Raw genomic sequence first — 16,688 nt, 5'->3', positions numbered from 1 at the left:
TAGATAAGATTAGGTTGGATGAGTGTAAGAGGAGGCTTAAGGAGGAAGAGGAGGAACGGAGGCGGTATCGTTTGATTCCGCGCTCTTTTTCTAACTGGCTACAAGCATTCGCTATCCTGGCCAGTGTGGTGGGGGAAAAGGCATCGGAACACTGTTCTGGCCTTTTCTGCTACATGGATTTGATAGGGGAGACGTATCATACCTATGGCGGGACCGCCTGGTTACGTTACGATGAACAATTTTGGCAGAGGATGGCGGTACGCCCCTCTTTGCGGTGGGACCACAAGGATATAGGTTTGTGGATGAGGCTCATGGCCGCCCCGTGGACGGGTCAGCAGTCCTTTCGGGAAGGGGGCGGGGGGGGGTGCAAAAGGGGTATGCTGGCAATTTAATGAGGGGAATTGTAAATTCGGGACGGAGTGCCGATTTCGACACGAGTGTTTCGGGTGTGGCGGATCACATGGCCTGTCACGATGTTTCAAAAAGGGAGGCGGGAAGGCCGGCGATGCTGACTTTAAGAGGGGCGACGCCGGTGGCAGTGGAAAGGATGGCGTCTTTCCTCGACCGTTACCCAAATAGGGCCGCTGCTGAGTTATTGCGTGAGGGTTTTCGTATTCCCAGTGTTGCGAGTGTTTCGGTAGGGGCGGTGCGGAATTTGGTTTCCGCTCTGCTCCAACCAAGGTTGGTCGAAGAAAAACTGTCCAAAGGAGGTATGGTTGGGTCGCATGGCGGGGCCATTTGGTTCCCCGCCGTTGCCTGACTTGCGGGTTTCCCCGTTGGGGCTGGTACCTAAGAAGGAACCCAATAAGTTTCGCCTCATTCATCACCTCTCACACCCGGTGGGTGAGTCGGTGAATGATGGGATTGATCCGGCACTTTGTGCTGTGTCATACACGTCTTTTGATGCCGCCCTGGTATGGGTGAGGCGATACGGTGCGGGGGCGTTGCTGGCAAAGACTGACATTGAGGCCGCTTTCCGCCTTCTTCCGGTACATCCGGATAGTTTCCACCTGTTGGGTTGCTGCTTGGAGGGGCAGTATTTTGTTGACCTTTGCCTCCCCATGGGGTGTTCGGTTTCCTGCTCTTATTTTGAGCACTTCAGCTCGTTTTTGGAGTGGGTAGTTAAGCAGGAGCCACGGGTTAATTCTGTTCTGCATTACCTGGATGACTTCTTGTTTGTCGGTCCAGCGGGGTCCTAGGTTTGTGCTTTCTTGCTACAAGCCATGGAGCGGGTGGCGGCCTGGTTCGGGGTGCCGCTGGCCCCCGATAAAACAGAGGTGCCCGCGACGGTTGTTAAGTTTTTAGGGATAGTTATAGATACGGTGGCTATGGAATGCAGGTTGCTTGCAGACAAGCTCGGGGAGTTGAAACTGGCAGTGGAACATGGGCGTCGGGCTAGGAAGCTGAGGTTGAGGGAGGTCCAGGTGCTCTTGGGGAGGTTGAATTTTGCCTGTAGGATCATGCCTATGGGGAGGGTGTTCTGCCGCCGCTTGGCAGCGGCCACGGCTGAGGTGGTGCGGCCGCACCATTTCATTCGCCTTTCCGCGGACTTGCAGGAGGATTTGGGGGTTTGAAGTGACTTTTTAAGCCAGTACAACGTCCGGTCGCTCATCATGGACAAGCCGGTTTCTAATGGGGACCTGGATCTCTTTACGGACACTGCGGGTAGTTGCGGGTTCAGAGCTTACTTAGGGGGTGAATGGTGTGTGGGTTCTTGGCCTGAGGCTTGGAGGACGGCCGGGCTGACGAGGAACTTGGCACTGGTGGAGCTATTTCCCATTATTGTTGCAGTGGAGATTTGGGGCGATTCGTTGAGAGGTAGAAAGGTGTGTTTCCACTGCAACAATATGGGGCTGGTCCAAGCCATTAACGGACAGGCGGCGAATTTGCCAAGCCTGCGAGGTTCTCTGTGTCCCGGTCACCTCTGTGGAAGTTGTCTACTGAAGAAGGCTGTATACCATTTCTTACAGATAAAGTTCCAGTTGCATCAAAACCTGCTTTGGACTCTCATTTAATATATGACGTTTCTGGGTTGGTTGTCGGCGGTGCCCTACACCATACAACCACATCCTGGTGTCACGAACACTACGAAGGATTATACTACCATCTGTCCCTGGGCTATTACCACCTGCCCTACTACTACCTGCACTACACCACCTGGGTACCACATTTAGTTGAGAAAAAAGAAGGCTTAGGGGCGACCTAATAACTATGTATAAATATATCAGGGGACCGTGCAGAGATCTCTCCATTATCTATTTATACCCAGGAATGTATCTATAACAAGGAGGTGACCTAATAATATATATAATATATCAGGACAGTACAGAGATCTCTCCCACGATCTATTTATACCCAGGACTGTATCTATAACAAGGGGGCGTCCTCTACGTCTAGAGGAAAGAAGGTTTCTACACCAGCACAGACAGGGGTTCTTTACTGTAAGAGCAGTGAGACTGTGGAATTCTCTGCCTGAGGAGGTGTCATGGTGAACTCTGTAAAAGAATATAAAAGGGGTCTGGATGCATTTTTGGAGAATAATAACATTACAGGTTATGTATATTAGATTTATAGGGACAGAACGTTGATCCAGGGATTTATTCTGATGCCATATTTGGAGTCGGGAAGGAATTTTTACCTCTAGTATGAGGGTTTTTTGCCTTCCTCTGGATCAACTCAGTAGGGACTCATTAGGGTTATAGGTTGAACTTAAAGGGGTACTCCCGTGGAAACCTTTTTTTTTTTTTTAATCAACTGGTGCCAGAAAGTTAAACAGATTTGTAAATCACTTCTATTAAAAAAAATCTTAATCCTTCCAGTACTTTTTAGGGGCTGTATACTAAAGAGAAATCCAAAAAAGAAATGCATTTCCTCTGATGTCATGACCACAGTGCTCTCTGCTGACCTCTGCTGTCCATTTTAGGAACTGTCCAGAGCTTGAGAAAATCCCCATAGCAAACATATGCTGCTCTGGACAGTTCCTAAAATGGACAGCAGAGGTCAGCAGAGAGCACTGTGGTCATGACATCAGAGGAAATGCATTTCTTTTTTGGATTTCTCTTTAGTATACAGCCCCTAAAAAGTACCGGAAGGATTAAGATTTTTTTAATAGAAGTCATTTACAAATCTGTTTAACTTTCTGGCACCAGTTGATAAAAAAAAAAAAAAAGTTTTCCACGGGAGTACCCCTTTAAATGGGCACTGTCACCAACTTTATTTTTTGACATGTTGTAGTACTTATGTACTACAACATATTTGTAATATATTTTCATTATTAATTTTTTCATTTTATGGGTGAATTTTACATTTGAAAACCGGCCACTAGGGCAATCGGTCCTAATTCATTTACACTGCGCTCGCTCCCTGCCTGTCAATCAGACAGGCGGGAGCGAGCTCATTGGCTCCCCGGCCACTGGCTGGGAGGCCACTCCTCCCGCACATGGCATCGCCGGCGCTGCCCCTGCACGCCCGATGACGGACTCTGTAGTATCAGTAAGTATCAGAACAGAGGGAACGGGGCATGTGGGGCGGGGGAGGGGGGGGGTTGTGACGGAGGGAACGGGGTATGGGGGGGGGGTGACGGAGGGAAAGGGGTAGCGTCATAGCGCCACATGGCACTAACTTATAGTTTATCTACACAGGGTGCCTCCAGCTGTTTCACTACTCCCAGCATGCCCTGATAGCCAATAGATAGGGCAAGCTGGGAGTTGTAGTGGTGAAACAGCTGGAGGCACCCTGTATAGGTGAACTAAGGGCGGAAGTCGGCCACAGCAGGCATCAGTGATGTGGTGCCTGCTGGGGAAGTCTGCCTGGTAGCCTCCAGCTGTTTCCCTACTACAACTCCCAGCATGCCCTGACAGCCAATAGATAGGGCAAGCTGGGAGTTGTAGTGGTGAAACAGCTGGAGGCACCCTGTATAGGGGAACTAAGGGCAGAAGTCGGCCACAGCAGGCATCAGTGACGTGGTGCCTGCTGGGGAAGTCTGCCTGATAGTGAGCATACTGCCAGGCAGACAAAAAGTTATTTTTAATATAGTAAAAAGAAAAATTAAAAGCAGGGAGGGGGTTAGGGATAGATGGGCAATAGGCAGGGACAGAAAAAAAATATATAGGATGGTGGGAGTTACCCTTTAATGGACCTTATGAACCTTAGGAACTATGTAACCATGTCTAGTCCATTTCCTGTTTCCTTGTGGGACCAATAAATATTCTGTAGTGGAGATTCTAATGGGGAGCGTCAGAAAAGGAGAAATGGGAGGGGCCAGAGATAATTATCACATGTCATAAAAAAGGGTCTGATTACTTTGTCCATGGGAAATTTTTGTTTAAAATTTGCAAAAATTCCTAAAATTCTAAGTATCTTAACCCTGTGAAATGTTATGTCTGCACATGGACCATAAACCGCGCTGTGACCCTGAACACAAGTTAATATATGAAGCATTTATGGTCCGGAGAACAACTTCTTATCTACTTATATATTATATATTAAATATCTCTGATAATCTCGGAGACAGATGGTGAGATACCGAGAACTTCCCGTATATACACAATGGGGGACACCCTTCACGCCCCCCCCCCCATAGACTTGCATTGAGGGGGTGGGGCGTGGTGTCATAAGGGGGCGGGGCTATGATGTCACGAGCTCCAGGCGCCGGCTCCAGCGTTCAGAACAGTTTGTTCCAAACACTGCGCAGCGGAGTGCCCCTTTAATAGGATAGAACGTTGGTTTTTTTTTGTAGAAAAACTATTTCTTGTATCTGTTATTGGATCCTCTTCCATATTTATACACGGTAAATCACTAATGTCTGTCAGGCTACTGGTTCCATGAAGATATTTAATAGTGGGAAAGGATTTTTTCTCTTATGTTCAGAACATTTTCTGATGTTTTATTTTCCTTTTTATCTTGAAGAGAACCCTGCTAAAGATAAAAAGGAAAATAAAATGTCAGAAAGTGTTCTGAACATAAGAGAAAAAATCCTTTCCCACTATTAAATATCTTCATGGAACCAGTAGCCTGACAGACATTAGTGATTTACAGTATACAGTGATCCCTCAACATACAATGGCCTCAACATACAATAGTCTCAACATACAATGTTTTTTTTTCTGGACCATCGTAACTTGAAACAGACAGTCCAGATCTGTGAAACGTGTCACAACTGACCTATCAGAATGGGCATTTTACTGGTAAATCACCTGTATTACTGAAGTGTATGCACTGACTGGTGTCTGGTAGCGCCCCTACAGTACAGGGAGGTATTACATGTTCTGTACTCTTTACCTGTATTACTGAAGTGTATGCACTGACTGGTGTCTGGTAGCGCCCCCTACAGTACAGGGAGGTATTACATGTTCTGTACTCTTTACCTGTATTACTGAAGTGTATGCACTGACTGGTGTCTGGTAGCGCCCCTACAGTACAGGGAGGTATTATATGTTCTGTACTCTTTACCTGTATTACTGAAGTGTATGCACTGACTGGTGTCTGGTAGCGCCCCCTACAGTACAGAGAGGTATTACATGTTCTGTACTCTTTACCTGTATTACTGAAGTGTATGCACTGACTGGTGTCTGGTAGTGCCCCCTACAGTACAGGGAGGTATTACATGTTCTGTACTCTGTACCTGTATTACTGAAGTGTATGCACTGACTGGTGTCTGGTAGCGCCCCCTACAGTACAGGGAGGTTATTACATGTTCTGTACTCTTTACCTGTATTACTGAAGTGTATGCACTGACTGGTGTCTGGTAGCGCCCCCTAAAGTACAGGGAGGTATTACATGTTCTGCACTCTTTACCTGTATTACTGAAGTGTATGCACTGACTGGTGTCTGGTAGTGCCCCCTACAGTACAGGGAGGTATTACATGTTCTGTACTCTTTACCTGTATTACTGAAGTGTATGCACTGACTGGTGTCTGGTAGCGCCCCCTACAGTACAGGGAGGTATTACATGTTCTGTACTCTTTACCTGTATTACTGAAGTGTATGCACTGACTGGTGTTTGGTAGCACCCCCTACAGTACAGGGAGGTATTACATGTTCTGTACTCTTTACCTGTATTACTGAAGTGTATGCACTGACTGATCTCTGGTAGCACCCCCTACAGTACAGGGAGGTATTACATGTTCTGTATTCTTTACCTGTATTACTGAAGTGTATGCACTGACTGGTGTCTGGTAGCGCCCCCTACAGTACAGGGAGGTATTACATGTTCTGTACTCTTTACCTGTATTACTGAAGTGTATGCACTGACTGGTGTCTGGTAGCGCCCCCTACAGTACAGGGAGGTATTACATGTTCTGTACTCTTTACCTGTATTACTGAAGTGTATGCACTGACTGGTGTCTGGTAGCGCCCCCTACAGTACAGGGAGGTATTACATGTTCTGTACTCTTTACCTGTATTACTGAAGTGTATGCACTGACTGGTGTCTGGTAGCACCCCCTACAGTACAGGGAGGTATTACATGTTCTGTACTCTTTACCTGTATTACTGAAGTGTATGCACTGACTGGTGTCTGGTAGTGCCCCCTACAGTACAGGGAGGTATTACATGTTCTGTACTCTTTACCTGTATTACTGAAGTGTATGCACTGACTGGTGTCTGGTAGCGCCCCCTACAGTACAGGGAGGTATTACATGTTCTGTACTCTTTACCTGTATTACTGAAGTGTATGCACTGACTGGTGTCTGGTAGCGCCCCCTACAGTACAGGGAGGTATTACATGTTCTGTACTCTTTACCTGTATTACTGAAGTGTATGCACTGACTGGTGTCTGGTAGTGCCCCCTACAGTACGGGGAGGTATTACATGTTCTGTACTCTTTACCTGTATTACTGAAGTGTATGCACTGACTGGTGTCTGGTAGCGCCTCCTACAGTACAGGGAGGTATTACATGTTCTGTACTCTTTACCTGTATTACTGAAGTGTATGCACTGACTGGTGTCTGGTAGTGCCCCCTACAGTACAGGGAGGTATTACATGTTCTGTACTCTTTACCTGTATTACTGAAGTGTATGCACTGACTGGCTGTCTGGTAGCGCCCCCTACAGTACAGGGAGGTATTACATGTTCTGTACTCTTTACCTGTATTACTGAAGTGTATGCACTGACTGGCTGTCTGGTAGCACCCTCTACAGTACAGGGAGGAACTACAAGATCTGTACTACTCCTTACCTGTGCCAGGGATAACTTCTCCTTTGGACACCAAGTAAGGGCGGCTCCATTTGGGGACACTGTGTGTACTGTATAGGAACCTGAAGAAGCTCCTGTCCTCTACATAAACCATTGTTTCCCAACCAGGGTGTCTCCAGCTGTTGCAAAACTACAACTCCCAGCATGCCCGGACAGCCAACGGCTGTCCGGGCATGCTGGGAGTTGTAGTTTTGCAACAGCTGGAGACACCCTGGTTAGGAAACACTGACCTAGACAGTGATTACAGCTCCCAGCAGATCTTTATTACTTTTATATGTAAGGATTTGCTTTATCTATATTAGTTATCTACTTATTTTTCTTTAATTCTCACTTTTTCCAATTTTTTGGATGACATTTTGGGGCTTTAGAACCAATAACCAGGTTTCCATAGAGTTATGGTCTCAACATACAATGGTCTCAACATACAATGGTTTCAACATACAGTGGTCTCAACATACAATTGTCGTGCAAGAACCAATTAATATTGTAACTTGAGGGACCTCTGTATAAATATGGAAGAGGATCCAAGAATAGATACAATAAATAGTTTTTCTACAAAAAATCCAACGTTCTATCCTATTAATTCTAGATGTGAAGTAATGGACACTTTTCAGCAGCGGATTGAGAAAGATCTGAAAACGCTCAGCACGGCGTCATCATCTCGAGGAGACAATCTGAACCTTCACCAAAGGAAAGCGTTACAGGATTTACCGATAATAAAAACTTTATTATTCTCCAATCAGATAACGGAGGGTCTGTCACAGTAATGGAGAAGAAATGACAGGAGATTCTTGTGCTCAAGATGTTACAGGACACGAGGACATATAGACTAATTAAAGGGGTATTCCAGGAAAAACTTTTTTTTTTTATATATCAACTGGCTCCAGAAAGTTAAACAGATTTGTAAATTACTTCAATTAAAAAATCTTAATCCTTTCAGTACTTATGAGCTTCTGAAGTTAAGGTTGTTCTTTTCTGTCTTAAGTGCTCTCTGATGACACTTGTCTCGGGAAACGCCCAGTTTAGAAGAGGTTTGCTATGGGTGTTTGCTTCTAAACTGGGCGGTTCCCGAGACACATGTCATCAGAGAGCACTTAGACAGAAAAGAACAACTCAACTTCAGAAGTGCATAAGTACTGAAAGGATTAAGATTTTTTTTTAATAGAAGTAATTTACAAATCTGTTTAACTTTCTGGAGCCAGTTGATATATATATATAAAAAAAAGTTTTTTCCTGGAATACCCCTTTAATTACGATCCCTCCGATACAGTAAAAACAAAATTGGAAAAACTGCTCTTATGGTGTCATTATGAACATCATATCAGAAAAACAATGTGAATACAGGTGAAACACGAAAAATTTGAATATTGTGAATATCGTAAGTTCGTTTATTTCAGTAATGCAACTTAAAAGGTGAAACGAATATATGAGACTCATTACATGCAAAGCAAGATAGATCAAGCCGTGATTGGTCATAATTGTGATGATTATGGCTACAGCTCATGAAAACCCCAAAGGCCCCCCCTATTACTATGATTTGGGGGCCATGTCATCTGCTGGTGAGGTCACTGTGTACTTACATTACATTACTTATCCTGTACTGATCCTGAGTTATATCCTGTATTATACTCCAGAGCTGTACTCACTATTCTGCTGGTCACTGTGTACTTACATTACATTACTTATCCTGTACTGATCCTGAGTTAGATCCTGTATTATACTCCAGAGCTGTACTCACTATTCTGCTGGTGAGGTCACTGTGTACATACATTACATTACTTATCCTGTACTGATCCTGAGTTATATCCTGTATTATACTCCAGAGCTGCACTCACTATTCTGCTGGTGAGGTCACTAAGTACATACATTACATATCCTGTACTGATCCTGAGTTATATCCTGTATTATACTCCAGAGCTGTACTCACTATTCTGCTGGTGAGGTCACTGTGTACATACATTACATTACTTATCCTGTACTGATCCTGAGTTATATCCTGTATTATACCCCAGAGCTGTACTCACTATTCTGCTGGTGAGGTCACTTGGTACATACATTACTTATCCTGTACTGATCCTGAGTTATATCCTGTATTATACTCCAGGGCTGTACTCACTATTCTGCTGGTGAGGTCACTATGTACATACATTACATTACTTATCCTGTACTGATCCTGAGTTATATCCTGTATTATACCCCAGAGCTGCACTCACTATTCTGCTGGTGAGGTCACTGTGTACATACATTACATTACTTATCCTGTACTGATCCTGAGTTATATCCTGTATTATACTCCAGAGCTGTACTCACTATTCTGCTGGTGAGGTCACTGTGTACATACATTACATTACTTATCCTGTACTGATCCTGAGTTATATCCTGTATTATACTCCAGAGCTGTACTCACTATTCTGCTGGTGAGGTCACTGTGTACATACATTACATTACTGATCCTGTACTGATCCTGAGTTATATCCTGTATTATACTCCAGAGCTGTACTCACTATTCTGCTGGTGAGGTCACTGTGTACATACATTACATTACTTATCCTGTACTGATCCTGAGTTATATCCTGTATTATACTCCAGAGCTGTACTCACTATTCTGCTGGTGAGGTCACTGTGTACATACATTACATTACTTATCCTGTACTGATCCTGAGTTATATCCTGTATTATACTCCAGAGCTGTACTCACTATTCTGCTGGTGAGGTCACTATGTACATATATTACATTACTTATCCTCTACTGATCCTGAGTTATATCCTGTATTATACCCCAGAGCTGTACTCACTATTCTGCTGGTGAGGTCACTGTGTACATACATTACATTACTGATCCTGAGTTATATCCTGTATTATACTCCAGAGCTATACTCACTATTCTGCTGGTGAGGTCACTGTGTACATACATTACATTACTTATCCTGTACTGATCCGGAGTTATATCCTGTATTATACTCCAGAGCTGTACTCACTATTCTGCTGGTGAGGTCACTGTGTACAAACATTACATTACTTATCCTGTACTGATCCTGAGTTATATCCTGTATTATACTCCAGAGCTGTACTCACTATTCTGCTGGTGAGGTCACTGTGTACATACATTACATTACTGATCCTGAGTTATATCCTGTATTATACTCCAGAGCTGTACTCACTATTCTGCTGGTGAGGTCACTGTGTACATACATTACATTACTTATCCTGTACTGATCCGGAGTTATATCCTGTATTATACTCCAGAGCTGTACTCACTATTCTGCTGGTGAGGTCACTGTGTACAAACATTACATTACTTATCCTGTACTGATCCTGAGTTATATCCTGTATTATACTCCAGAGCTGTACTCACTATTCTGCTGGTGAGGTCACTGTGTACATACATTACATTACTTATCCTGTACTGATCCTGAGTTATATCCTGTATTATACTCCAGAGCTGTACTCGCTATTCTGCTGGTGGAGTCACTGTGTACATACATTACATTCCTACATATTATCTTATACTCCAGCTTCAATTCCACATGAGGATTTCTGTTCACTCTGCAGCTCTGGATGTGACTGGAGTATATAACATGATCAGTAAATCAGGATCAGTATTTGCATTAACAATTGATTCCCAAATCTTACCCAGGTGTTGGATGAGAGTCGTCAGATGGCGCAGGAGGTGACTGTCCGTTTTCACACTCACTGTCTGGCTTTATACCGCCCGGGTTATTCATTACGTGTCATTATAAGCCTTCGTCCCCGCACTGCCTCATTTCATGGCAGCTCCACAAGTGGAGTTTGGTTTATCACATCAACTATCTCGATTCCCAAAGCCATAAAAGAGGAGTAAATCTATTTTGAGTCGGGATCTGCGTCTACTTTGATCATTGAATTTATTTAACACAAAATATTTATCAACTTTGCAAATCGTTTCTCTGGATCCAATCTAATAGATATAGCAGAGCTGGATTTGTCATTTAGCACATTTTTTGGATAGATGATGTCACACTTAGCTCAGTGATCACCAATGAGGTCATTGTCAACATTAACTCTTTCCTCTGTACATCAGAGCTTCTTCTCCAGTCACATCCAAAGTCAAAGGGGTTGTCTGATGATAAAACCTATTTACAATTGTCTAATAAATGAACAGATCCCTCCAGGACAGCACAGGATAGAGCTGGCGCACAAGACTTCAAGGTAAAAGCAGATTTATTTTACCCGGCATGCAACGCGTTTCGCTGGATAACCAGCTTCATCAGGCATGCCTGATGAAGCTGGTTATCCAGCGAAACGCGTTGCATGCCGGGTAAAATAAATCTGCTTTTACCTTGAAGTCTTGTGCGCCAGCTCTATCCTGTGCTGTCCTGGAGGGATCTGTTTTTGCTTCACGTCGTGTTGCCAGGAGCGGCAGCCGAGTTTCGCCCACATAGGGTTTATGCCTGCACCATTGTTGTACTTGGTCGCAGTACAACCGACATCGGTGAGCAATATTGCTTAAATTGTATCTTATTTATTTACGGTATCACACTAGGAGCGCCGTCTCCCTTTGTCTATAGTTAATAAATGAACAGATAGTTTTCAATAAAGTTATTTTAATTTCACGCTTTCCTTCTGCTTCTGATACAAACTATTCCACCAACTTTGTTAGCCCAACTTCCTGTCTAGTGAACATCCTCTGACAGACTTCCTGTTCCTCTGTACACTCTAGCAAGGGGAGGGAGAAATTCCCAGCTAAAGAGTACACAGGAACAGGAAGTCTGCTACAGGATGTACACTAGACAGGAAGTTGAGCTGATCAAGACAACACAGACAGTTTGCATAAAGAAGCAAAAGAAAAGCATGAAACAACACAGAAAGGCAGTAAAATAACTTCATTTACCAATTTATATTGTCTTCATCAGCTCAACTTCCTATCTGGTGGACATCCTGTACCTGACTTCCTGTTCTAGTGTACACCCCAGCCAGGGATTCAACCAACTCTATCTCCATTACACTATGTGAAAGGGGTTATAGCCAAGAAGGTGTGTTGGGAGGGAGGATTTCCCGGCTAAAGTGTACACAGGAACAGGAAGTCCAATACAGGATGTACACCAGACAGGAAGTTGGGCTAATGAAGACAACAGAACAGACATTTGCTTAAAAGCAGATAAAAAGCATAAAGTACCACAGAAAGGTAATAAATTAACTGTATTTATTGATATATGTTCATGTAAACTGTCTGCTCTGTTGTCTTCATTAGCCCAACTGCCTGTCTGGTTCACATCCTGTAATTCCTATCCATGTGTACAGTCTAGCCAGGGATTCATCCAACTCTATCTCCTGTGGAAGGGGTTATAGTCAACAAGGTTTGGTGGGAGGTGCATAGAGTTGACTTAATTTCCGACTAGAGTGTACACAGGAACAGGAAGTCCTTTACAGGATGCCCACCAGAGAGGAAGGAGGGCTAATCAGAGCAGCAGAGGAACGGTTTGCATCAGAAGCAAAATAAAAGCAGAAAAGACCAAAGAAAGGTTGTAAAATAACTTTCTGTACTTATACTGTATGTGTTCAAGAATTCAACATTTTGGAATTTGATGGAGTCTTCTTGGGGTTTTCAGTCTAAGTCTTTTTAGCTGTTGGGAAACTACAATTATGTGGCCTCAATCATGTGGCTTAACTGCTTATCTCTGGTAGAAGAATTAAAGGGGTATTCCAGTGAAAAACATCTTATCCCCTATCCAAAGGATAGAGGATAAGATGTCTGATCGCGGGGGTCCCCCACGATCTCTGGGCCAGCAGCGGCGTCCGGAACATGGAAGCTTGGAGCTTCCGTGCTCATAATATCACGCCACGCCCCCTCCATTTAGGCCTATGGGAAGGGGCGTGACGGCTGTAGTCACCAGTCATCCGGCACGGAGCAGAGTTTGCTCAGTGCATGGATAACCGGGTGCTGCGCTGGAGATTGTGGGGGTCCCATGCGGCGAGACCCCCGCGATCAGACATCTTATCCCCTATCCTTTGGATAAGGGAGAAGATGTTTCTCGCTGGTGTACCCCTTTAAAGGGGTATTCCGGCCAAAGACATCTTATCCCCTATCCAAATCCCTATAGCGAACCTCTCCTGCTCTGGACAGTTCCTGACACGGACAGAGGTGTCAGCAGAAAGCACTGTGCTCAGACTGGAAAGAACTACACAACTTGCTGTGGAGCATACAGCAGCTGATAAGTACTGGAAGGATTAAGATTTTTTAATAGAAATAATTTACAAATCTGGCACCAGTTGATTTTTATATTTATTGTTTTCCTCCGGAGTACCCCTTTAATTGTGGTGTGTGGTAATATTCATGACTGAAGGCTGCCATGTTTGTTTGCTGTTTTTTTTAATCCTGGACGCCCCCATTTTAGGATTGTTCTTCTCAGTAACTAAAGGGCCTAAACCATGAAGAACATCCCCAGCCATGATCCCTCCTTCACCAGACTCTTCGGTGACCCTGTAAGTCTTCGTCTGGCAGAACCAGTTCATGCATGCCATAGACAGATGGTAAAATATGGTGGCTTTACATCTCTCATGCTGCCACCTGGCATTGTGCATACTGGTCCTAGGCTGTTTATGGCGGCTTGGTCATAGAATCTCATCCATGGAGCTGTGGGTGACCACTTCTTGTGCTGATATTGCTGTGGAGGATAATGATTCCTTATTGCAGTGCTTCCCAACCAGGGTGCCTCCAGCTGGTGCAAAACTACAACTCCCAGCATGCCCGAACAGCTGTCCGGGCATGCTGGGAGTTGTAGTTTTGTAACAGCTGGAGGCACCCTGGTTGGGAAACACTACCTTATTGTATGGCCACCACTTCATGGTGGAGATAGGGCCACCACCTTTATTGCAAGAAAATACCGGCCATGCTAATTTGCATAATTAATTATATATGCGTGACATCACAGGATACACATATGCGGGGGATAATCTTGTCCTATTCTGACCCCTATAACTCTTTTATTTTTCCTTATACGGCCTGTATGAGGGTAATTTTTTGCGCCCCGATCTGTAGTTTTTAACAGGACCATTTTTGTTTTCATGTGAGTTTTTGATCATGGGAGTTGCAGTTAATTACTAACTACAACTCCCAGCATGCCCTGATACTGCCTGTGGGTCAGCAGCTGCCCCAAATGAAAACTACAACTCCCAGCATGTTGGACTATATACTAGTATATAGTTTAGGTCAATGTTTCCCAACCAGGGTGCCTCCAGCTGTTGCAAAGGAGTAAATGATGGCAGGTAACTCCAGGTAAGATGAACAAAATTCCTTTATTGTGGGTTGACAACGCATTTCAAGGGGGTCTGCACCCCTCTTCCTCAGGATCCCTGACCTGAGGAAGAGGGGTGCAGACCCCCTCGAAACGCGTTGTCAACCCACAATAAAGGAATTTTGTTCATCTTACCTGGAGTTACCTGCCATCATTTACTCCTGACCCAGCAAGCGCCAGTTAAGTGTTTTTTTTTTTTGCTACAAGGATCTCCACATATACTACAGTACGATATAGTCCAACATGCTGGGAGTTGTAGTTTTGTAACAGCTGGAGGCACCCCTGGTTGGTAAACACTGACCTATACTATATACTACTATATGGTCCAACATGCTGGGAGTTGTAGTTTCGCAACAGCTGGAGGCACCCCTGGTTGGGAAACACTGACCTATACTATATACTACTATATGGTCCAACATGCTGGGAGTTGTAGTTTTGCAACAGCTGGAGGCACTCTGTTTGGGAAACACTGGTATAGGTTATGGTGCAACAATCCACAAGTTGCAGTATCATTTGGATAAATACCGTCAGGGTGGCCAAAATTCTGGCAGGTGGCAACGCTATGATGGGTGGACGGCCCCAAAGTTGCAAGTGCACGTCTATTTATTTGGGGTGTAGGGGTTGAAATCCTGTAGATTGCGAGCTCTTTGGTCCACAAGCTGTTGTAATCGGAGCTCATTCCTGTTTACAGCCCCTAATCTAGATAACAGTGTGTTTTGCGCCCGGTGAAACATTAATAGGGTCAGAATGGATGAACTTTCCTGCGGGATTGATAGGAGTTTTGTCTGCGGCCCTTTGTGGACAACAACACCTACAGCTCCTTCTGTTAATCACTGATAAAAGATAAGTTATGGCGGCCATGGTAGGTGTTTGGAGAGGAAAACCTTGCTGGATCTCCAAAAGTTTTCATATGAATGGCTGGTCCATCCTGCCCAATGAAATGATAAAAGGTTATTTATGTAAGAGGTATATAAGGGAGGGGACATTCAAATCAAAAGCGAAATACACAAAGTGCAATTATCATTGGAAGATTCAGTGGCCAATAGGGGGAGCTCTCTGAATACATACATATTATTGAGTTCAATAGGAAATGTATAAATTCATTGTGAGCTTCCCCTATTGGTGCTGTATGAATCCATATGCAGTGAGCGCCCCTAGCGATGACTGTATAAATCCATATGCAGTGAGCGCCCCTAGTGGTGACTGTATAAATCCATATGCAGTGAGCGCCCCTAGTGGTGACTGTATAAATCCATATGCAGTGAGCTCCCCTAGTGGTGACTGTATAAATCCATATGCAGTGAGCGCCCCTAGTGGTGACTGTATAAATCCATATGCAGTGAGCTTCCCCTATTGGTGCTGTATGAATCCATATGCAGTGAGCGCCCCTAGTGGTGACTGTATAAATCCATATGCAGTGAGCTCCCCTAGTGGTGACTGTATAAATCCATATGCAGTGAGCTCCCCTAGTGGTGACTGTATAAATCCATATGCAGTGAGCGCCCCTAGTGGTGACTGTATAAATCCATATGTAGTGAGCTCCCCTAGTGGTGACTGTTTAAATCCATACGCAGTGAGCGCCCCTAGCGGTGACTGTATAAATCCATATGTAGTGAGCTCCCCTAGTGGTGACTGTATAAATCCATATGTAGTGAGCTCCCCTAGCGGTGACTGTATAAATCCATATGCAGTGAGCGCCCCTAGTGGTGACTGTAGAAATCCATATGTAGTGAGCGCCCCTAGCAGTGACTGTATAAATCCATATGCAGTGAGCTCCCCTAGTGGTGACTGTATAAATCTATATGCAGTGAGCGCCCCTAGTGGTGACTGTATAAATCCATATGCAGTGAGCTCCCCTAGTGGTGACTGTATAAATCCATATGCAGTGAGCTCCCCTATTGGTGCTGTATAAATCCATATGCAGTGAGCGCCCCTAGTGGTGACTGTATAAATCCATATGCAGTGAGCGCCCCTAGTGGTGACTGTATAAATCCATATGTAGTGAGCGCCCCTAGCAGTGACTGTATAAATCCATATGCAGTGAGCGCCCCTAGTGGTGACTGTATAAATCCATATGCAGTGAGCTCCCCTAGTGGTGACTGTATAAATCCATATGCAGTGAGCGCCCCCTAGCGGTGACTGTATAAATCCATATGTAGTGAGCGCCCCTAGTGGTGACTGTATAAATCCATATGTAGTGAGCTCCCCTAGCGGTAACT

At 44.5% G+C, this 16,688-nt stretch overlaps 1 protein-coding gene across 3 annotated transcripts in view; it reads right to left on the bottom strand.

The window, feature by feature from the left end:
* Positions 1-14,622: 14,622 nt before the first annotated feature.
* The window catches only part of LOC130272861 (mucin-13-like), a 54,020-nt gene continuing 51,954 nt past the window's right edge, over positions 14,623-16,688 (bottom strand). For all 3 annotated transcript variants that reach the window (XM_056518829.1, XM_056518830.1, XM_056518832.1), the window contains exon 12: positions 14,623-15,397. In XM_056518829.1, coding sequence (XP_056374804.1) covers positions 15,296-15,397 — 102 coding nt within the window. In that variant the 3' untranslated portion in view covers positions 14,623-15,295. The remainder of the gene's footprint in view (positions 15,398-16,688) is intronic.

The sequence above is a fragment of the Hyla sarda genome, chromosome 5 (genome assembly GCF_029499605.1).
Source record: "Hyla sarda isolate aHylSar1 chromosome 5, aHylSar1.hap1, whole genome shotgun sequence".
Classification (NCBI taxonomy): Eukaryota; Metazoa; Chordata; class Amphibia; order Anura; family Hylidae; genus Hyla; species Hyla sarda.
Note: the sequence above shows the minus strand (reverse complement) of the source record. Positions and strands in the feature narration are given on the sequence as shown.